Raw genomic sequence first — 22,312 nt, forward strand, 5'->3', positions numbered from 1 at the left:
AAACGGAAGAGGGTTTTTTCCTAGAACCGGTTGCGGAAATACAGCGGAAATGACGCAATCTTCTAACAATCTTGAAGCATGCTTCAATGGAGGTGACCTCAAAATCAAATTGTAGAGTAACGGAACTTGCCTTCGACACCGGGTGTACATCGACTTATATCTGCGTGCTTTAGATGCTTAACTGAATCTTACATTTTAGTAAATATTTATAGTAACGAACAGAGATGGCAGAAGCACATCAGGCACGCGTGCATGCTGTGGTGGAAGAAATGGTCCAAACCCTGGAGAGGGACCACATCCGTGTAATGCAGGTAGACGTCTTTATTGTAAAAACTTGAACTTTGCATGCAGTGCTTCGTCTGTCCAACATTAAGCACCTGTACTACGCTTTACGTGTGTGTGTGTTCCTGCTGCAGGGTCGCATGTTCAGGTGCAGTGCAGACTGCTGTGACCGCTCCACTGACTCCATGTCTGTGGTGCATAACTGCATCGAGAGGTGTCACACTCCTCTGGCCAAAGCCCAGGCACAGGTCACTTCAGAGCTGGAGAAGTTTCAGGTAAGGAGACATTTAAGTGTGTGGTATTTTCAATATAAACTTAAGCTTTTCAGGTCACATTTTTTCAATGACCAGGTTATATTTCAGTGTGGCCTTTCAAATAAAGGTGGTATAGAGCTCCTGCGGTCACGTGACTTTTGGTTGGGAGCCACCATTTTGGCAGTCAACATGACCACCGGTGCCAGTGTTTTCTTACCGAGCGAGTATACTTCTCATTTTAATTCAAGTGAAATTCGGCTTTATAGTACAAAATTAGAGAGATTAAATATAAGCGACCCATATAATTCACCCGGTGTGCTTTTCAAGAGCATAACCTCCTGCTCTGAAGACGATGTACCCGACTTGCGCTACGCAGACATCCACAGCTATCTTGTAAGCTTTCCATCAGTGTACTCAGGAGACTCCCTCAGAGCGTACAAAAGCTTGGAGGCTTACAAATGGTGTCAGTCCGGCTTCGTAAACAACATTCAACTGTGGAGTCTTACATCCAAAAACTTCGGCATCATCACTGCAAGGGTAAGTATTAAATTATTCCAGTTTGATAGGCAGTGTCACGTTAGCAGATATCTTTGCCTGCTCTACTTTGTGCAGTTTAGCCTTCTGCCTTCTGTTAAAAACCTCCAGTCTCGTTTTATGTCTCCTCTTCTCTGGAGATGGAAGGTAATCGAAAATTGAGGGGATAAAATCCGGACTCAACGGATTATCACTCTTTCTCCCTACAAAATAAGAAGGAATATTTCAACACGGGTTTGTTTACCACTAGCTTGCTACAAGCTAACTTGCTAACTGGCTAGGCTGCGCCAGAGCCACACTTGTTGAGTTAAAAAGGGACATCACAGTGTCCGTTAGCTATAATAACTGGGTGCTACTTCTTAAATTAAACTAATTAAATTTAATTAAACTGACCAGAAACTTTTTGTAGCATTGTACTGTATTCCTTCACCCACCTGATATGAAGTGATCACTGCATAAGCGAAAGCCAACGGCCGGGGGGGTCCCATCTTTCAGTCTTTTTCTGAAGGCTCCTGGCTCTTTTAATCGCTCCAATCCACTTCTCCCTCCTCTCCGCGTCTTTAGGAATGCGATAATACGATACACCTTTCTTTTTCCCACGCCTATTTGTGCAACCTGGTGCACAGCAGTTATCCACCATCCTTGACAGTCTGCCAGTGCCTGTCAATTTACTGCCGCGATGACTGCCAAAATGGCTGCCCCTGTCGTATCTCGTCACGTGACCAGCATATATGACATCATCTGCAGGAGCTCTATAGCCACTTCAACCAAACCTATTACCACATAACATGATCGGTGAACCCACATGAGGTCTTTGGGGTAGATAATGTGTTAACAAAACTAAGCGACTTAGATGGATGTATGAACCAGCTATGAACAATAAAAGCAGTGTTTATTTTTACAAATAAAGAGCAAAAGAAAGAAACAGTACTATTCTATACAAAAGCACAACACACCTCAACATTTTGTCTTGTGCATCCAAATTTATAAAAAAGAAAGTAAATCCCCCATCTAGAGAAATATGTCACCTGTCTTTCATATGTAGCTACACTTTCACCATTAGAAACATTACACAAATGTTCAAACCCTGTTTGAGCCAAAATGCTTCATTGCCTTTTCACCTTTAAATCTCTCAACATACCTACTACTGGGGCTTCTCTCTTACCTGTTCTTTCTCCCATTACTTTTCTTTGCCCCTTTAGGACCGTCTGAGCCGATGCACGATGCACTGCAATGATAAGGCTAAGGATCTTTACGACTCTGGTGCTAAGGAGCCAGCTGTTAGATCCCTGATGGACAGATGTGTGGGCAGCTGTGTTGACGACCATGTGAACCTGATCCCCAGCATGACCCGAAGAATCAAAGATAATTTAGACTCTATAGAGCAGTGAGGAGCAATACGGGTGGCTATCGTCCATCCTGAAGTCTCAGCCTGAGGCCATTACATCCAAAAACAGCAGCGCAGGGTCAGTCGACCCCGCAGGTTTAACAAGTTACAACCGAAGGATAAATGGCTGGAATACCATAAAGGGCGGAAAGAATTACTTTAAATGGTTCAAAGACACAGGTCTTGATAGGTGTAAGAGGCTGCAACTGTAGATGTTGGTGTTGTGAAGTTTTAAAACGGCTCCCTCTGATATTTGCGTTTGCACTGTGTTAAACAAACAGTAATCTCCTAGAAGCTGAAAGAAATCCAATGATGCATGTGGTGTGTGAACAAAATAACATATCAAACAAGTTAAATATAACAGTTTAAGATATGGAGTACATTCAACAATTGTGTGATCTGTCCTTTACCTTAAACTTTTGAGCCATGTTTAATTCCTAAAATATCTCCAGTATGAGCCCTTTCTCCTTCACTCGTGCTTTTTTTCATTTTATTGTCGAGTTCTGTAATTTTCTGACCCCATGGTAAAATGTTTATGAATTAAAAAGTACTGTAGATGTAGCTGTTTATGACCCACATTACTTCCATAATAACATGAGCTGAGGTTGAGGCAATAATAAAAAACAGTTATGCTTTCTTATATATTTTAATGATCCATTTACTGTCTCATATATACAAATGGTACAAGAAAGGCAACACTGTAGGTAACTGCAATAGAACTTTTTACATGGAACAATTCAAGAAGCAAACACACTGTAAATATAATGCAAACCCCACAACCCATTGTGTTGGTTCAAATCTTATATATTGGAAAAAAGAGGATCATGGGATAGCACCACAGCTGAAGTGAAGGGGCAGTTTTCATTGGCTGTTGAGAATTGTATACATATTTTTTTTGAAAAAAAAAAATCATACAAATTTAGTAGAAAATAAATAAAAAACAAAGAAACACCTTGACCTTTGGTACATCTATAATATCAAAAGAGTAACTTGGGATTTTCAACTCTACTTTTATAACTTGAATGCAGTGTTTGATATAATTGGAATATGGCAGTAAATGTTATTTACAAAGTACAGGGATAGTAGTTAATGGGTATATTCTGGGAGCTGTTTTCTCCAGTTTACAGAAGAGTTGGTGGACTTTCTGATTTAAAAGTATTAACAGAAGCGGCTCTGGTTTTAAAATGCATAATGTCTTTCGTACACTTACGCACATAAAGCATTTTGTTTTGAATTAGAAATACAGAGACATGTCAAACTTAATACTTAGGGAGATGGACCCCAAGCCGTTAGAAAGGGACAAAAAAAGGCTTAAATTCCTGCTCTTACGGCATCTATCAGTTACCTTGTGTAGTCATCACATGCCTTTTATTTGACCGTTCAACTTGTAGTGCAGGGTTGTGTACCAATGTAACAGCAGGTATGACGTTAAATCTCTAGCAGCTGATGTTCAACAGCAGCCGTTGCAGAGAGGCTGTGTCTCTCTCTCTCTCTCAGTTAACTCTTGTTACAGGCTTCAAGTGTTGGCATATATTGTACAGTCACAAGTCAAGTGAAATAACATGTCCAGATTGTTTACAACTCTGTTGGCATACATGGTCTGTTCTTGATTCAAATCATTACAAATGACAGGTGAGTTTTTGAATGCAGTGCCACACCTATGACCACAATCGATTTACATATTGGTCCGAACGAGCAACACACGTGAAACATCCTTCACAAGTCAGTAAAGGCCAGTAAAAAAAGTTTCATCCACTGGAGATTTCTCATGTTCCCAAATTGTAGGATGATAATGCCCAGACATGGATAAATTGAGATGTGTGATTTGGGGGTAGTCTGACCTCCCAGTGCACTCAGTTCATGGCAGAGGTCGAAAGTTTGAAGCTGCACTGAATACAGAGGTGGCCTGATACCTCCTGGCCACTACCTCCATAACGCTGGAAACCCCATGCATGTGAATCAAACTGTCAATGTGCCTAAACACAGAATACACGGATGGAAACAATGTACCTCATACACCTCACTGTGTCACACAAGCATGCAGATGGTATGTCCAATGTCAGCGTGATGGTATATGTGGCGGTGGATTGTACGTACAAGAGTGTGCCAGAGTCTCCACGTTCCCAGAGGGATAGTTGCAGTTAATGGCAGCTGAACGTGTATCAAGACACGGTGCGAGTAGAGCTTTCCTGTTCTGAGGAATCTGGACGAGGGTCAGTATGAGGCGACGTATACAGGAAGTTACAGCACACGTAGAGGGGGAATGTCAACAACCGGCTGTCCAGGTTCATCACAACATACTCCTGAGACATTGAAGAGAAAGGAAAATTATTGAGCCCTGAGCATTTTACACAAGGTAATGAATGACATAAAACGGATCCATCTACACCTGGAGGTTAATAGTCCTCACTTACCTGGTCTTTCTCAAGGGTGAGGAGCTGGTAACCTGTTGAGCGACTGCAGACCAACTTTCCACGGCTATCGAAGGAAGCAAGACGTAACCTAAACAAATAAACATTGATGTATAAGACTTTCTAACAAGGTTGAAGACACATTTAAAATGATGGACAATACATTTAATTTCTTATTTTCATGCTGTGAGTTTAGATAAGAAGTTTGATACCACTAACTAAATGTCTGTAAGCCTTAAAGAATAGTCTTAGCTACCACCAGTAGATGGCTAACATAGCTTAGCATAAAGACTGCAAACATTAGGAAGACTGTTGAAGTCCAAGGATAGTATCCCAAAATGTCATCCCAACTGTTACTGTAATAGTTTCAATACACCACTATCATTTCCAAATAAGTTCAGTTGTACAAACCTGAATGCCAGATGCCTTCGAGGTTGCAGACTCACAGCGCCCCCACATGGCTGACTCAGAGTATTTCTTTTGAAGACTATGAAGCGGTTTGTGTAGGTCACCAGCAGATCAAAACCAAAGTTAAAGCCTGTCCAGCGCCAGCAGTACTGAGGAGAACAAAATGAATGTTTGATATTGTTGTAAAAATAAACCATTATACATTGTACAGAGGCAAAAGTTCAGGTAGCAGAAATTGTCCAACTCACATCTCCATCTTTAGTGAGTTTCCTACCACACCTCATACTGCTCAGCTCAAACTCATCTTTGTTTGCTTCCTGTGGACTGATGACAGACAGGTGCTTTTGTCAACTCAACAGCATTAATATTCATACATGTGTTATGGCTATAAAAAAGAAGTTGCAGCAGCTGAAAATTAAGTGTTCAGTCTCAGGTTCTCACCCGTTATCATTGTCAAATTCTGTCCGGAGCATAGCGAACCACTGGTTTTTGTACACTGACGTTAGCCAATCTGGAATCGTAAATATTAACAGTGCATTAACACATGGCAAAAGACAATTCCTACAGGATTGGTATGTTTTTTCAGTCATAGTCTTTATACCGCTTGGTGTGAAATCAGACAACTTTAATGGTTGAATTAAGTACAAAGATGAAAATAGAATATTTGTCTACAAAATTTAGCTTTATTTCCTAAAATAAGGAGTAAGGTTACAAGAAAGCTTTTTAAAACTAAACGGAAAATTAAATCAAATCAAACCATTTGATGGCTTTCATACTAGATCATTAAATTAAAGATGTATTTTCCCAGAGTAGAGAAGAAAATTCATGATAAAATTAAGTCAGAGAGACAATATCTTACCAGGGGGCAAAATATTGTCTCTCTCCAGGATGCGCGCGGATGCAAGATCATTGATGATGTACTGGAGACGGACATATTTGAACACTGAACAAAAAGATTCACCCTCCTCTGTGTTCAAGAAAGGCTCTTGTTCACACAGGTCTGGAAAACAAAGACGAGTCAGAGAGAGTCAAAAATCTGTGTGTGGATACCAACGGAAAAGTTGCACATGAAGATCGCTCTTTTGTAAGATGTGGACTTATGTACCTGTCCTGCGTTTGCAAAGCCAGGCGTCAGCGTCAGCCAGAAGCTGCTTGATCGGGCCATCCCAGGACGGATTGAGCTGCAGAAACATCCACTGCAGAGAGAAAATACAAAGACAGCTCTGAGAAGGAGGTCTGATGCTATAGTGAGTTTATTTGGAGTGACACTTGATTTTATGTACCTTTTTCAGAGCAGTGTACACATCCATCTCTACCTGCATGACAAACAGGTCAGAGGACTGGATGAGCTGCTCCATTATTTCTGTCCTGTAAATGCAAACAACTATTTGACATTACTTTAACTAAGAGGAACCATGTAATAATCAATCCGACACAATATTTCATTTGAAACCTTCATTATCAAACCAGTTACAATGAAACCTAAAGAAAGGATGGATGATGTGAAAATTAAAGAGCTGCGAGCTGAGCAAACGCACCCAAGTTCTTTCATCAGGTCGACATTTTGGTGGGTCATCAGGTTGTTTAGAAGCCACTCAAGACACCTGCGGAAAGGTATACAGTGTGATATCAGTACACAGAGAATACAGATTAACAAATTAAATACTGTGACTTAAATATTTAAAATCTGACTTTTTCATTACTAAATCCAAGCCATAGATGCTGGCACAAGCATAGAAGCCACACACAGTCTTCGCACTGATGTTTTCCTTCATGGTCTCGCCACACTGCTGGATCAAGCCATCCTGTAGACAACAGCAAACCACAAGACTTGGTATCATCTGACCACATGTACAAAACCAATCAATCGAGATGGTGATTTTGCATTTCAAACAATACAATGTACTGACCAGCTGTAGCATACAAGCAGCGGCAAGTATACTGACAACTCTGCTGGGCTTGATAAGAACATCATCCCGGTACAACGATCCAAATACGACTTGTAGAGCTGAACATACACAAAATAGTAAATTTGTATCAGTAAATCTGATAAACACAGTTGACAGCAGCTTTTGCGGTGACCGAGGTATTTTACCTTCAGTGTCGATGTTCTGATCAGGGATCTCCAAGTTGATTTCCATCATGTTGGACTCTTTCCAAGAACCACTGAACATGCTGGAGAAATACCCTGACTGCAAATTGCAAGAAGTTGGGAGAGAAACAAGAAAAAGACAGTGTATTAAAAGACAGTCAAAGATAACGTGCATAAAAGAATACATTACTGTTCGTAATTCTGGTGTTTTTGTATTGATGTTTTTACCTGGCACAGATAAACTTTGTGGAGGTTCCACTCCTGTCCCAGAGCACAGATGCGAATATCGCTGTTTTCTCCATTTAGGAACAAAGTCTGATAAATGTATCGGGATGTGCTTTTCAATTTCTTCCTGCTCAAGTTTAGAAAACCAAACAAACAGAAGAGGCAAAAACAAATGTAAGACAAATAATGATGACTTAAAGATATCTGACTCTTCTTTCCGTTTAACCAGCCTTGCCTGCGAGGTGTATCTAAAATGGCATCGTCCTCCTCTTGTTCACTGTCACAGTCACACTGGGCATTTCGTTTCCTCTTCTTACAATCACAGCCATGCTTGTGGCTAGTACTTATGCCCTCAGCAGCCTCCTCTTGTCCCTGAGACGGGGACTGGAACCTACTGCTCAGACTCCCCATCACTACACTTTGAAAGAAGTAGCACAAACAAAACAGACATCAAAATAAGGAAGTCAGATGTACTGTTTCTTGACATTGCAACTGAAATTCATCAATCAATATAATATATCAAGATACAGATAGGGACTTGTTGTGGTGGAGTTTTCTTGTTCTCTTTATGGTCTTAACAAACAAAATCTACATTTCTTCATAACATCTTGTTATTGTTGCTGCCATGTTTATTTATACTGTTTAGCATTCCTACTTATTAGATCTTATTAAATTAAGTGTCTACTTACTTGTCCAACAGTGCTATACGAATGAAATGTAATATTATTTATCAAAGAAGCATTACCTAGGTTAAATAAATGTTCAAGATGAAAGTACTTGACATTAGAACCAATAGAGCCTTGTGAGTGTGGGGCTGTCATACCAAGCTGATTGAAAGAAAATCTACCCAAAAGGCATAGAAATGTGCATGTGTCTTTGAGTCTGCACAGGCTCCTTTCTGCAGCCAGCATATGCATACCAGATGTAAAGTATGTGTACTTAAAACAACAACTTACCTTATTACCCGGATGCTCAGCAGCGGACAGGGTGAGGGAGAGGTGTTGGGTAACTAAAGACAGGTAAACACCGGATGATTATCCTGGGTTAGAGCAGGTTAAAAAAGAGCTAACCTCCGGGCTAGCTTAGCTGCAATATTCACAAACAATGGAAGACAAATAACAGCGTTACATCTGACAAACTACTACTCCACACACGCCTTCAGATCGCAAAACTCTATTTGGTTTCAGTCACATTTTTGTGGGTCAGAGGAACTGTAAACCCAGAGACAGGAGATGATGATGTGTGTGTTGCTACCCTGAAAATATGTGGCTGCTTTTGTTGTTCTTCTTCTCTCGCTGGTAAATGGTAGCATTCTACGTCACAGGTGTCTGATCTGCTCAACGTCGCCACCTACTGTGGCACGCATAAACGACATAAACATGGAATATCTTTTGATTGTCTTAATCTTAAATGGCGGAATGTTACTTAGTCGGCCTACATTCACTCAGCACCTAACGGTAAGGCTCTTGTTCTTAACTTGAGCATTTCATTTAAGTTTTTGAACATTCATCTTTTAGTCTATAAATGTCCAATCCCAGTTTTAAAAAAACTAAGGTGTTCTAGAATTGTGTAGTTTACAAACCCAATATACTAAATTAAACATAATGAATTTGAGAGGATGAATAATTTGTTTACTTTTGCATGAACACTTACTTTGAATATCAAAATAGTCTGTGTTTGTGAAAGGAGTACTGTTTACTAATTCAACGTATCAAACCTGCAGTACACTATTTTACTTGGATAAATATCATATCTAAGTAGAAGTTCAAAAATATTAGTGTCATGATATACTCAAATTACACAAAGTAAAACCACTCATTATGCAGATTGGTCCATTAGAAGCCTACATTTATACTTGATTACAAGTAGGCTAGGTTCTGTTTATACTTCAATGTTGCACCTGATAATGGTGGATGACATTTTAAGAATTGCTGGGTAGCTTATTATGTTACAATTCAACAAAACGTGATTGTTGGTTTATATTTTGTATTCATATTCTAAATCTGCTAGGTATAAGCTGTCACATAATTTGAGTAGAGAAGAAAGTTCAATATTTGTGCAAGATAGAAGTAGTAGCACAACATGAAAATACTTAAGTAAAGTAAAATAATAAGCTGATATAATTTAACTGTTTATACGACCCTGTGTACGTGCGCACGCATCCAGTGACGTGCATCGGGCCACCTACGTTATTGATATATGGACAGGTTTATTGACCGCCCACTTGAAACTTTTAAATTCAGAAAATCCACACAGAAATCCGTGTGCAGCTGAGTGTCCGGCGGGAGTAGCATAGCTGTGAGCCCTCTCTACCAGCTCATCATGTATAAAGCGGTTTCCTCTCTAAGTTTCCGCTGTGCAGTTCTAACAGGACAGTCTTGCTCTCGGCAAGGTTCGGTCAAATTCCACTTGGCAAGTGGTGAGTTACCGTGGAGACGAACAAAATCCAGAGCTAACCAACGCTAGTTGGTTATTATGGTCTGTCTTAACATGTTTGTCATGGTAAAGTAATGTATAAACTCGAAGGTATGTATACTTTTAGCTTCTTACGTTCACTCTAGTGCAAAGCCCGAGTGGTTTAGGCAGTTTTGTGTGACTCATAGCCCAGTTTTAGCCCAAATGTGTGAATGAAATAACGAAAAAGTAACATTGTAACTCAGTTGCTTGTTTATTAAGTACCTATTTTAAAAGAATGCAGTTTAATACAACTGTCCTGCAATGAATCCAAGTTTGTAGAAACCGTTTTAGAGAGATACTATATGTGTGGCAAGTGTTCAAATTGTGTATCCACACCATAAATCAATGAGGGTATGCAACATAATAGAAACTACTATTAGTTCCATAAAAACATATAGTTCAATCAAAATGTTAATTAAAACCTAACAAATGAACATCCAAGAGGATAGAATAAAGTGTAGGACTGTTTTAGAGTGCATTGGTGCCAGTTTAAGTGATTAAGCTTTTCAGGTCCATTAAACATGTATATTTGGTAGGATGACATCAAATGTGAGTCACTAGGCTAAATTATATTAAAGTGCAGCAGGAAAAGTTATTGCCATTCATTACATTGAGTAATTTTATGTTACAATGTTGGCTGTGTAGGACAGGGAATAGTTACGCACATGCTTTTTAGACTTTACATAATCTCTGAACCAGTCCAGTGCACTTTCTATCCCACATTTTACAACTAAGAGTTTCAGACGGGATTTTATTGTGTGTTGCACAATGTGAGGTCTAAAGGGAACTGAATGTGATTAGTGTCAGATAAATACTGAAAGACTGGATTTTATAAAAACATTAACATCCCTAACTCTTTTTGTACACCTGCCTGCCTGTAGACAATGTGTGGAAAGACATATATGAGTTGAAATAACTTTTAAAAATGACTTCCCAATGTCACAGGTCAGTTTATGCAGCTCATGTGGTTTCTCAAAGGATACACGTCTCTTTTACATTACTGTGTAAGTTTCAAGCAACATCATTTCACAGGTGCATTATGTCAGAAATCAGCCTTCAAACACCCTCCCAAAGACATCCCAGATATGCCCTCATGCAATTTCAAACCAGAGGAATACACGGTAAGAGCAATATCCTCCAGACATACATTGTCTCTAAAGCTGGCCCTATTATTTTGTGATCACCAAAGAAATAGTATACAATTTAGATATAAACATGCTGGTGATGACAGAGTGTGTATGTTTTTTCCTGTGTATTTGTCACTGTCCAGGGCATGTCCAAAGAGCGGATAATGGAAATCCGTAGGCAGAACTGCAACCCCATGATCATGAAGGTCACCTTCTATAAGAAACCAGTGTTGATCCACCAGGGATACATGCAGTGGCTTTGGGATGTGGATGGGAGGCGATATCTGGATCTATTTGCTGGGGTGGCGACTGTTAGTGTGGGCCACTGCCACCCGTAAAGTCCCTTTTCTTTCCTGTGCCACACAATGAGAGCATGATTTATTATACTGACAGTTTCTAATAAAACATATTCTTCATCCTTATGTCTGATTCCTGACATCTATGGGTGCAGGAAAGTGACAGCAGCAGCAGAGCAGCAGTTGAAGAGATTGTGGCATACTACAAACATCTACGCCTATCCTACTCTCCATGAGTATAGTGAGAAACTTGCCTCCTACTTGCCGGATCCTCTCAAGGTACCATAGTGGATTTTTTTTTTGTCAGCTGAGAGAAGGAGCCTGGATAAACATTTTGGCTGTGATTAAAATGTCTACGGATCTTTGTCCCACTGTCTAGGTTGTATATCTGACCAACAGCGGCTCAGAAGCCAATGACCTGGCCATGTTGATGGCTCGGCTTTACACAGGCAACTTTGACATCATCACTTTCAGGTACAAGTCTTTAAATATATAGAGAGACTTCAATCCAATGGTTATGATGAAAATAAATACATTAATTAAGAGTATTTAACATTACCTTCTATAAGGTTAAAAGACTAAAATACGAGGCTGTGTTAAAAAAAAAAGTTCACATCCTGGAAATAGATTTGTATTTGTTTTGCAATACTTTTGAATTTTTCTCATTAATTAAAGATTCTAAGTTGTGAAAAGCTATTTGTTATCCAAATCTCTTTAATGTTTTGGATCCATTTTGTCTTTCCAGGGGATCATACCACGGTGGCAGCCCACAAACCATGGGTCTGACTTCCAACGCAGCATATAAATACCCCATTGCCAACGGTTTAGGGTGCACAAATGTATGTATGCATTATTATATTACAGTCAGCAGCACATAAGAAACACCTTCAACTAATGATACAGATACTCATTTATATTATAATGAGGTGGAATTTATATAACAGTGATTCACATGGACATATGTTTGTGATAAACAAACATCTTCAAAAAGACAGGGTTATGAAGTTGCATTTCTCAACCCTTAACACACTTAAAGGCAGACACACACACACACACACACACACACCCAGTAGAAATGTCTTGAAAAAAGTTGCCTTTACAAGCAATACATTCCTAAACATGAAATCACTTGGAGCTAATTAGTAGCCACTTTCTTATATTTTGACTGCCTTTGCACTTTTGTTCTTTGCATTGATTGAAATAATGAAAATACAAAGAACTTTTGCATTAAACAGCTTTACAACCTCCCTTTTAGTTTTCAAAGTGTCCACAGATAAACCAAATCATGTGAAAAATGTTATGGCAGCACTCCCAAGTTTGATGATGATTTCCTTGTGCTGCGTTAATGTTAATTGTTATCGCTTCGATTTAGCTGACTATGTTTTTGCCCAAACAAACAGACCATGTGTCCTGATGTGTTCAGAGGTCCGTGGGGAGGAAGCCACTGCAGGGACTCTCCTGTGCAGACCATCAGACAATGTAACTGTGCACAAGGTACAAAAGCCAACCCTCAACACACCCACACTGCTCATTTCCTTGAAACTCTTGACTGTGAGATTAGGCATTACCGCTGCTTTTTCAATATTCCTCGTCAACATTAACCTTACTGTTTGTAATGTGTTGTATTCATGCACAGTGATAAACAATGGTTGATGCCAGAGTTTGTGTATCTTTTAGTTATTTTTAGTATTCGAATTGTGAGTTTACTTGCAGCACGATAAAGTACATATTTTATTAGAGTGAATACCGGACGTTCGAAAGTGTTTGGTCTTTATCCTTTGACCTCATAAGGTTCAAAGGCTCCTTCTATAGTTCATCCACCTCTTTTCACCTCACAAAACAAAGATCCGTTATGCTGCTCTATGTTTTCAATTTAATGTAGTAACCACTCTGCTGCTGTGTGTTGAACATAGTTGTAAGCTGTTATAGTAGTAGGTGATATGGGCAAAAAAATGATATCAGGGCAATTATAACAGACATACCTTAAGCCATACACTAAAATATGAATTTAAAGAAAAATCAAATTTTCAAAACAAAAATACAAGTTTGGATTTTTTCACTGCATCTGATTTTGGCAAGCTTTAACTCTAAAGAATGCGGTAATATGACATTGTAATCTCATTGTAATTAAGGAGTAATATTAAAGTTTATAGACAATATATTGAATAATTGCTCCGCCCATAGCCTAGGTGTGAATAAATGAACATCACTTCCTTTTAAGTCTGTATTTGTTTGAGACAAAGCTAACGTGATCATTTTTTACGTATATTTTGTGTGATCCAACAGGTCATTGCATGGCAAATGACAAATACATCGGGCAGCTCAAAGAGACATTTGCCACAAGTGTCCCAAGTCGAATCGCTGCTTTCTTTGGAGAGCCCATTCAGGTTGTTATAAGAGGATTTGTCATTCTTAAATCAGTGTGTTGACAATTTTGTCTTTCAAATTTGTCTGTTAGCCACATTATCTACAGGATGTCAGTACAGTAATATTATCAATAACATAATGTGTTTCCCCTGTATATTTCAATTAAAACAGTGTTTGTTAGCAAGTCATTCATGTTTTTAATTTCTTTTGTTGTACTTAATATAATATGTTTGATTCATACAGGGTGTTGGAGGAGCTGTGCAGTATCCTAAAAACTACCTGAAGGAGGCTTACAAACTTGTGAGAGAGAAAGGAGGGGTTTGCATTGCCGATGAGGTGAGATACACATTTAATGTCAAATGGATTCTTAATGTACAGTCTCTGCAAGAACACAGCAAGGTTTTAGAGCTTTTTCTCAAAAAATAAACTGCTGCCTGCTGATGGAAATGAGAGTGAAGAAACTGAACCAAACAGTAACATCGCACTCGTTAGAAAAACCAAGATTAGCTTAAAGTTACTAAAACGCTTTGAACAGCAGAGGGGAACTGCAGACTCAAGCGACAATTCTCGGCTGATTCCTTTTACATTACTCATGGTCATTTCGCCCATTGTTAACATAGAAATAGCAATGGTTGCCGCTTTAAGAAAAGTGAAAAACAAACTGCTCAAGTCAATAATTGAGTTTTTTCTTTATCTTTACAGACTAAGTTATCTTGCAAGATAAGGATTCTGCATTTATGTGTTTACTGCCCGTCAAAAATCGTTCTTTTTTTTGCATGTACAATGATTCTGTTCAAATACACTATTTCCACAGTGTTGTAGATAAAGATAAGGCAACATATATATTCAGTATTATAATAGTGGCTCAGTAGCTTATTTTCAATGGGAGCATGGTAAAGTTCAATATTTAAAATGTATTGAAAAATAAACATGAGCTGATCATTTCTAAAATTCATGTTTTTATCCAACCAAATAATCTGCTTCAATAAATTGTTTTGGTAAAATATAATGACAGACAGTCAAAGCCCTAAAATACATCAATCTTTTTGCACCAACAGGTCCAGACTGGATTTGGGCGAACAGGAAGCCACTTCTGGGGTTTTCAAGGTCATGATGTCATTCCTGATATGGTTACAATGGCAAAGGGGATCGGTAATGGTTTCCCAATGGGAGCTGTTGTTACCACAGCAGGTGAGATATATGAGAGAGCATTGAGTGTGTTGGTCTACTTGTATATTGTTAAACAGGATAGAATTAAAGAAGATAGGAAATAATGGTCTCCGAAGACCAAAAATCATACTTTTTCATTCATGTTTTTTACAGAAATTGCAGCCACATTTGCCAAGGGGGTTCACTTCAACACTTTTGGAGGAAACCCTGTGGCTTGTGCTGTTGGGTCATCAGTGCTTGATGTAAGAACACATCTCCTCTTTGTTCATCAGTCCTTTTTCAGAATAGATCTGTGTTATTTTCCTGCTGTTACGTAAAAAATAAATAAAAATAAAATCTTAACTTGTAAACTGAATTAACTTCAAACATGACAAATGTATTTTTACTTAACAGGTTATCAAAGAAGATGGCACACAGCAGATCAGTCTTGATGTTGGCACCTATCTGATGACAGAACTGGCAAAACTCAGAGACAAGTATGAGATAATTGGTGACGTCCGTGGAAAAGGCCTCCAGATTGGTGTGGAAATGGTCAAAGATAAGGTATTTATTCTGCAACAGAAGTCACAACCTCACATGCTTAAACAACGTGTGTGTGTGTGTGTGTGTGTGTGTGTGTGTGTGTGTGTGTGTGTGTGTGTGTGTGTGTGTGTGTGTGTGTGTGTGTGTGTGTGTGTGTGTGTGTGTGTGTGTGTGTGTGTGTGTGTGTGTGTGTGTGTGTGTGTGTGTGTGTGTGTGTGTGTGTGTGTGTGTGTGTGTGTGTGTGTGTGTGTGTGTGTGTGTGTGTGTGTGTGTGTGTGTGTGTGTGTGTGTGTGTGTGTGTGTGTGTGTGTGTGTGTGTGTGTGTGTGTGTGTGTGTGTGTGTGTGTGTGTGTGTGTGTGTGTGTGTGTGTGTGTGTGTGTGTGTGTGTGTTGTACCTCCGGGGGCATGGTTCAGCAGTGCCCCAGTTAACCATTAGCTGGAGTAGCAGTGACCATCTGCAAAGACAAAAATGTTAGCTGTAGTAAATGTACCACTCATCATTCACAAGTTTGTGTATCAGTTGATAATAGTAGATATTTGAAGAGAGCAAGCAGGGGGAAGGGTCAGTACAGAAGCTGATAATTAAAAAAATGACGGATGGGAGTGAATTAAGATTTTATATATAAAACTTCAGATTTTTTTGATCTCTATCTTTCTAAAACAACCCAGTTATTTTGAAGGCACTTTCAGCGTCTTTGTGAAATATTTTTCAAAGGAGGGTAACCGGGTAAATGTTGGCTGTGGCATGGTAAACATTTATGGTGACCTGCCACCATGGTAGATTCATTTCCAAATACTGAGAAATTAATTTGTCAGGGATTAAAGTTTAATGAATAATTCAATTGTACTACTATCCCATACCACTTAATACTGTGTTATATCTTAAGTGTTTTCCATAAAAGTGCCAAACAAAAATAAATCTCTATAAATATTTGGTAGCCTAACCGTGGCAGATTAGAGTAAACCTTAAATCAACCTCTACTGCCAAGTGGACCTAGCAAATGACAGCAGGTATTTCCCATTTCTGTTCTCCCCTTTTCACCACCACACAGCTATTCTCTGGACCTCAAAATACCTGGCCAAAACTGTCCCTAAACACACACAATTGATTTAGTTAATTGTAGTTGGTTTAAAAAAAACTCTTAAATCAAACTTGGCGTAAACTGTATTAATCATTGAACGTAAGCAGTTGCTCTATGTTCATATAGTTAGTTACTTAAATTAAATTCCTATACTTATTTTAACACAGCTATCCTCATTTATCTGTTCACCTCTTCTCTGTCACCCACAGGCCAGCAGAGACACCCTGCCTCCTGAGGGAATGAGTGAAATCTTTGAGGACATCAAGGACATGGGGATCCTGATAGGGAAAGGAGGCCTCTACGGACAGGTAACAGCACTCACCTTCTGTTCCTGTCGCTATTTATTTTTTCTGTGCCTGCGTGAGTCCTAAACACATGGGGAATAACACACAGCTCTGGAAAACCTTAAGAGACCACTGCAACATTATCAGTTTCTCCGGTTTTCTATTTATAGGTAGGACTTTCTCTGTTTTGCAATTCAACAGACACTGGAATGGTTGCTATATATGTAGAGATTGAGATTTAAGAAACATTTGGAGTGGCCTCTTAATTTTTTCCGGAGCTGTATGTTCAAGAATTGCCTGCAGCGCCTGCCCTGTCTTAACTGAAGGACACACAATCAAGCACCTGACCTGGTGACACCATTTCCCATTTTATAATCTCCTCTTTGGTTATCTGTTTTTCTCACCACCTAAGATCTTCCGCATCCAACCCCCGATGTGCATCACAATGGAAGATGTCGATTTCTTTCTGGCAGTATTTGACAAGGCCATTTACAACTACATGGAAAGAAGATGAAAGTGAGATGAAGGTCGGCTGGAATGCTCAATGGCAAGAACCAAACCTGGAGACCCTCTCAGGAATAGACTGCATTTAATATATATTTGAAAATGTGGGAAACATGCCAGTATTAATCATTATGACCATATAAGTGAAACTACCTCCGTAATTGCCTTTAAAAAGCAATTGTTATATTTAACTGTTTTAATTATGTTGTAATTTGAAGACTTGAATCACTTAACATACCTCACTAGTTAACTGAGAAAAAAGAATCATGTACAGTAACTTTCAATAAACTGAAAAACTGTTTTGGATCTTGCGAATCATGCTTTGGTTTAAATTAATATTATAATAATAAATCTGTTATTTTGAGGAAGAAACATTTGCACTTTAAGACATTGGTCGCACCGCCCCTTGCAGGAAGTCATTTGATTGGATTTCACTATCTTTCACAATTTGTGGTATGGAAACTGAAGAAGGGCTGCGGTTTTTTTTTTTTTTTTTTTTTTTCAAATATTTTATTGAGATTTTCAAATATACAAACAGACAACGTATAACAAAACAATAAAATGAAAAGCAAAAGACAGCAGACAGCACCACACTAACATCATGTCATATATGGGTCAGTACAGACAGATAAAATATTCTGGAATGAGGGGTTAAACCGAAGAGGGAATGAAAGCAAAGTAACAACATAGGGAAACAGCCTTTAGCAGTCTCTCCCACTCTAGGGGCCACCAGGAGGACTCCAGACCAGGGCGTGGCGCCCCCTTTTTAAGATATCAGAGACACTGAGGGGAATATGGTCAAAAAAGGGTTGCCACAGCCTATCAAAGGAACTTTCATTACCCTTCAAGACTGCGCTCAGCCACTCCATTGGTAAGACTTTGAAAATCTCCCCGCGCCACTGGTGTACAGTAGGAGGCCTAGGCTTGATCCACTGAAATAAAATACACCTCCTTGCCAAAAGTAGAAGCTTGAACAAAAGTTTTTCCTGCATGTATGGCATAGACAAGTCATCATTCACAATATTCAACAAAAAGAGACCAGGCTCCTTATTTACATCTTTGTTAAAGATCTTGCCAAGTTCCCTTGCTACCCTTTCCCAGAATTTAGATAAGAGGGGGCACTCCCAGACACAGTGAAAGTATGAGCCTATGCCTGTTTTACACTTGGTACATAGAGGAGAGATCTTTGGGTCAATAACATTGAGGAACTGGGGTGTGCGCTGAAGCCTGTGAAGGATTCTATACTGACTTTCAGTGAGTCTATTGCAAAGAAAAGTTTTCCCTATTGACTCCAAGGCATCAGACCATTTCTCCTCCTCAAGCTCAAGTCCCAGATCTCTCTCCCATACATTTATGATCTTGTCAATATTAACTGTGTTGACTGATTGTAGCTTTCCATAAAAGTGAGAAATGAAATTCTTAATGCCCTGGTAATGTAATAAAAAAGATTCTATAAGAGTAGCTATTGGTTTATCTATTGGGAAACTCAGATTGTTAATAAAATGCCTGACCTGCAGGAAGCCAAAGAATTGATTGGATGGGATATCAAATTTTGCCCTAAGTTGTTCGAATGATAGCAACGTATTGGACACAAACAGGTCACCAATAGTTTTAACCCCTTTATAATAATAATAATAATAATAAATTAATTTTATATAGCGCCTTTCAGGACTCTCAAGGTCGCTTTACAAAGAGTGTGTGTGTGTGTGTGTGTGTGTGTGTGTGAGTGCGTGTGTGAGAGTGAGTGAGGGTGCAAGTGCGCAGGGCGCCAGGTGGGGTTGTGAGGGGGTTAAAGTCCATAGGCCTCAGAGAAAAGGTGTGCCTTGAGGTGCTTTTTAAATGAATCAACTGAGGGGGCACAGCGGATGTGTGGGGGGAGTTGGTTCCACATGGTAGGGGCAGACACACAAAAGGCCCTGTCCCCAAAAGTCTTAAGTCGGGTGCGGGGTACTGCCAGCTGGTCCTTGACAGAGGACCTGAGGGACCGCAGGGGGGTGTAGGGGTGTAGGAGGTCGGAGAGGTAACGGGGGGCAAGGGCGTGGAGGGACTTGTAGGTGAGTAATAGGATTTTGAATTTGATGCGGAATTTGACAGGTAACCAGTGGAGCTGCATGAGGGTGGGGGTGATGTGCTGCCAGGGCTTAATGCCAGTTAAGACCCTAGCAGCAGAGTTCTGTACATATTGCAGTCTGTCCAGGGTTTTTGAGGGGAGACCTGTGAGGATGGCATTGCAATAATCCAGGCGGGTGGAGATGAAGCAGTGAATGAGGGTTTCGGTTACTGAGGCTGAAAGTGAGGGTCGGAGTCTTGAGATGTTTTTCAGGTGGTAGAATGCAGATTTAGTGATGTTGATAATGTGGGACTGGAATGATAGAGTGGGGTCGAGAATGACACCCAGGTTGCGGACAACGGGTGATGGGGTGATGTAGCAGCCATCTACTTCCAGGAGAAGATCCCCAACCTTCCTGAGCAGTGGCTTGGGCGCCACAACCATGAGCTCAGTTTGATTGCTGTTGAGTTTGAGGAGGTTAGAGGTCATCCAGGTTTTTAGTTCTTGCAGACAGTTGATGAGTGGGCCAGGTGGGAGCAGAGTGGAGGGTTTGGTGCTGATGTACAGTTGAGTGTCGTCGGCGTAGCAGTGGAAACTGAGGCCGTGGTGACGAATAATTTGGCCGAGGGGGAGCATGTAGATGGTGAAGAGGAGAGGGCCGAGCACAGATCCCTGGGGTACGCCATGATTGACTGGGGCCAGGATGGAGTTGGCATCTTTCAGGGTGACATATTGTTTGCGGTTGGAAAGGTAGGACTGAAACCAGGAGAGAGCTGAGCCCCTGAGGCCGATGAGCTCAGTGAGACGGGAGAGGAGGATGGAGTGGGACACTGTGTCAAAGGCTGCAGAGAGGTCGAGGAGGATGAGGATGGAGATGAGGCCATTGTCGGCGGCAGTGAGCAGGTCGTTAGTGATTTTAATGAGGGCGGTCTCGGTGCTGTGTTGAGTTCTGAAGCCAGATTGGAGGGGTTCAAAGAGCTCATGGTGTGACATGTGATGTTGAAGCTGGGAAGCCACTGCTCTTTCCAGAATTTTACTTAGGAAAGGAAGGTTGGAGATTGGACGATAGTTGTTAGGGTCGTCAGGGTCCAGACCGGGCTTTTTCAAGGTGGGAATGACTGCAGCTGTTTTGAAGCCTGAGGGCACCACACCAGAGTCCAGTGAGCAGTTTATGATGGCGGCAATAGAGGCAGAGATGACAGGGAGGCAGGTCTTCACCAGGGTGGTAGGCATGGGGTCCAGCTGGCTGGAGGAGGTCTTCGCTTTGGACACCAAGTCTTGCACCTGGTCAGTGTCCAACATGGTGAAGGAGGAGAGGCAACACTGCAGTGGGCAGGCAGTAGGGGTGTCGGCACCAGGATGGTGGGGAGAAGGGGGGGGTGGCGTAGAATATTGCAGAAGGTGATTATGAATAGTTTCCACTTTTTTCTGAAAGAAGTCCAGGAACCTGGAACACAGATCAGCTGCATCAGAGGGTTGGGGGGAATCAGGAGGGCGCAGTAGTCGGTTGATTGTTATGAAAAGCTTTTTAGGGTGGTTTTGTTGGTTATTAATAAGTATGGAGTAGTAGAGTGTCTTCGCCTTCAAGAGAGCCTCCTTGTAGTCCCTGATGTGGTCTTTGTAGGCCTCATGGTGTACGGTGAGGCCAGATGTCCTGTAGCGCCTCTCAAGCTGGCGGCCGGCTGCTTTCATGAGGCGGAGCTCAGGAGTAAACCAGGGAGCGGGGCGTGCAAATGAGACCAACCGGGTTATGGGAGGGGCAACTGAGTCCAGACTGAGGGAGAGAGCAGTATTGTAGTGTTCCACCAGACCATCCACGGTGGTGTTAAGAGGGGGAGTGGCCAGGTGGGTCACAAGGGTGGAAGACAACAGGGATGTGCAGACCTGTTTGGTTTTCCGAAATGTGATGGTTCGTTTACTGGGCTGACTGGGAAGGGGCACAGAAACAGAGAATGAGATGGCGAGATGGTCCGAAATAGCCAGGTCATCACACTGGAGATGACAGGGGGTGATTCCAGTGGAGCACACAAGGTCAAGGGTGTGCCCCTTGGTGTGTGTTGGAACATGCACATGTTGCGCAATACTAAAACAGTCCAATAGTGACAAAAAGTCAGAGGCAAAGGGGCAGTTAGCCGAGTCCACATGAATGTTAAAGTCACCCATTAAAATAGTAGATGGGTACATGGGGCAGATGGTGGCAAGCAACCCGGAGAGCTCTGACAAGAAGTGGGTGGAGGCTTTAGGCGGCCGGTAGATAAGCAGCACTTGGAGCTGTGTAGCGCCTGCCAATGCAAAATGGAGACTTTCGAAGGAAGTGGAGCTGACTGGAAATTCTTTGACCAGTATATTAGATCGATGAATAACAGCTAGCCCACCACCACGGCCAAGGCTACGGGCCTTATGAAGATACACATAGTCTGGGGGAGTGGCTTGGTTAAGAGTTACGAAGTCCTGCTGGCTCTGCCATGTCTCTGTCAGACATAGGAAGTCCAGCTTTTTATCCAGAATAACTTCATAAATTAGTGGGGCTTTGTTATTTAGTGAGCGAGTGTTTAATAACATAAATGTGGCAGCCCTATTCATGGAGGCAGCAGCAGGGGTCACAGTGCAATTGATGGGGAGCAGAGGACACCGGTTGACAGCAAGTGGGCGTGGTTTGTTATGATGACGTTGCAGCAGAGAAGCGGTGCACCTAACTGAGGGGACAGCAAGAGTATTATCCATGTAAACAAACTTGTGCCTGGCAGCCCTATGCACGTAGCGGGGGCGACGAAGTAGGCAGAGAGATCTGATGACCTCAAGACAGTTCGGAGAAGAGAGAGTGCTGAGTTTTAGAAGTTCAGCCGCAGAGTAGAGAGT

At 41.0% G+C, this 22,312-nt stretch overlaps 3 protein-coding genes across 5 annotated transcripts; 2 read left to right on the forward strand and 1 right to left on the reverse strand.

Annotated features, from left to right (window-relative positions):
- The first annotated feature begins 17 nt into the window (after positions 1–17).
- fam136a (family with sequence similarity 136 member A) lies at positions 18–3,097 on the forward strand. Its single transcript, XM_063889191.1, has 3 exons — positions 18–311; positions 417–557; positions 2,273–3,097. The coding sequence occupies exons 1-3, from the start codon at positions 225–227 to the stop codon at positions 2,459–2,461; spliced, it is 417 nt and encodes a 138-aa protein (XP_063745261.1). The 5' UTR covers positions 18–224; the 3' UTR covers positions 2,462–3,097.
- Positions 3,085–9,890, reverse strand: gmcl1 (germ cell-less, spermatogenesis associated). Of its 3 annotated transcripts, none has more exons than XM_063889189.1 (16): positions 9,782–9,890; positions 8,550–8,602; positions 7,829–8,011; positions 7,597–7,720; positions 7,372–7,468; positions 7,187–7,284; positions 6,969–7,081; positions 6,815–6,880; positions 6,560–6,644; positions 6,382–6,472; positions 6,136–6,276; positions 5,718–5,787; positions 5,525–5,600; positions 5,280–5,425; positions 4,872–4,959; positions 3,085–4,760 (listed from the first exon to the last, which is right to left on the reverse strand). In XM_063889189.1, the coding sequence occupies exons 3-16, from the start codon at positions 8,002–8,004 to the stop codon at positions 4,620–4,622; spliced, it is 1,512 nt and encodes a 503-aa protein (XP_063745259.1). In that variant the 5' UTR covers positions 8,005–8,011; positions 8,550–8,602; positions 9,782–9,890; the 3' UTR covers positions 3,085–4,619. The 3 variants fall into 3 exon arrangements, with proteins under 3 accessions (XP_063745259.1, XP_063745258.1, XP_063745257.1); XM_063889188.1 differs by lacking the exon at positions 9,782–9,890 and adding an exon at positions 8,848–8,883; XM_063889187.1 differs by lacking the exon at positions 9,782–9,890 and having other exon boundaries at positions 7,829–8,006; positions 8,550–8,902.
- On the forward strand, positions 9,776–17,704 carry agxt2 (alanine--glyoxylate aminotransferase 2). The gene is made up of 14 exons (XM_063889185.1): positions 9,776–10,012; positions 11,083–11,171; positions 11,321–11,511; positions 11,629–11,752; positions 11,853–11,947; positions 12,219–12,312; positions 12,874–12,967; positions 13,760–13,860; positions 14,084–14,176; positions 14,899–15,031; positions 15,164–15,252; positions 15,404–15,553; positions 16,825–16,923; positions 17,312–17,704. Exons 1-14 carry the CDS (start codon positions 9,916–9,918, stop codon positions 17,411–17,413), a joined length of 1,551 nt encoding a protein of 516 aa, XP_063745255.1. The 5' UTR covers positions 9,776–9,915; the 3' UTR covers positions 17,414–17,704.
- The last annotated feature ends 4,608 nt before the right edge of the window (positions 17,705–22,312 follow it).

The sequence above is a fragment of the Eleginops maclovinus genome, chromosome 8 (assembly GCF_036324505.1).
Source record: "Eleginops maclovinus isolate JMC-PN-2008 ecotype Puerto Natales chromosome 8, JC_Emac_rtc_rv5, whole genome shotgun sequence".
Classification (NCBI taxonomy): Eukaryota; Metazoa; Chordata; class Actinopteri; order Perciformes; family Eleginopidae; genus Eleginops; species Eleginops maclovinus.

Bases quoted from the DNA above. Each gene is read 5' to 3' on its own strand.
- fam136a (XM_063889191.1), top strand. From the start codon at position 225: ATGGCAGAAGCACATCAGGCACGCGTGCATGCTGTGGTGGAAGAAATG. The intron at 312-416 runs GTAGACGTCTTT...TTCCTGCTGCAG, and splicing joins ACCACATCCGTGTAATGCAG to GGTCGCATGTTCAGGTGCAG. The intron at 558-2,272 runs GTAAGGAGACAT...TTGCCCCTTTAG, and splicing joins CAGAGCTGGAGAAGTTTCAG to GACCGTCTGAGCCGATGCAC.
- gmcl1 (XM_063889189.1), bottom strand. From the start codon at position 8,004: ATGGGGAGTCTGAGCAGTAGGTTCCAGTCCCCGTCTCAGGGACAAGAG. The intron at 7,469-7,596 runs GTAAAAACATCA...TGCAATTTGCAG, and splicing joins ACAAAGTTTATCTGTGCCAG to TCAGGGTATTTCTCCAGCAT. The intron at 5,426-5,524 runs GTGAGTTGGACA...TGTTCTCCTCAG, and splicing joins AACTCACTAAAGATGGAGAT to TACTGCTGGCGCTGGACAGG.
- agxt2 (XM_063889185.1), top strand. From the start codon at position 9,916: ATGTATAAAGCGGTTTCCTCTCTAAGTTTCCGCTGTGCAGTTCTAACA. The intron at 14,177-14,898 runs GTGAGATACACA...TTGCACCAACAG, and splicing joins GGGTTTGCATTGCCGATGAG to GTCCAGACTGGATTTGGGCG. The intron at 15,554-16,824 runs GTATTTATTCTG...TGTCACCCACAG, and splicing joins TGGAAATGGTCAAAGATAAG to GCCAGCAGAGACACCCTGCC.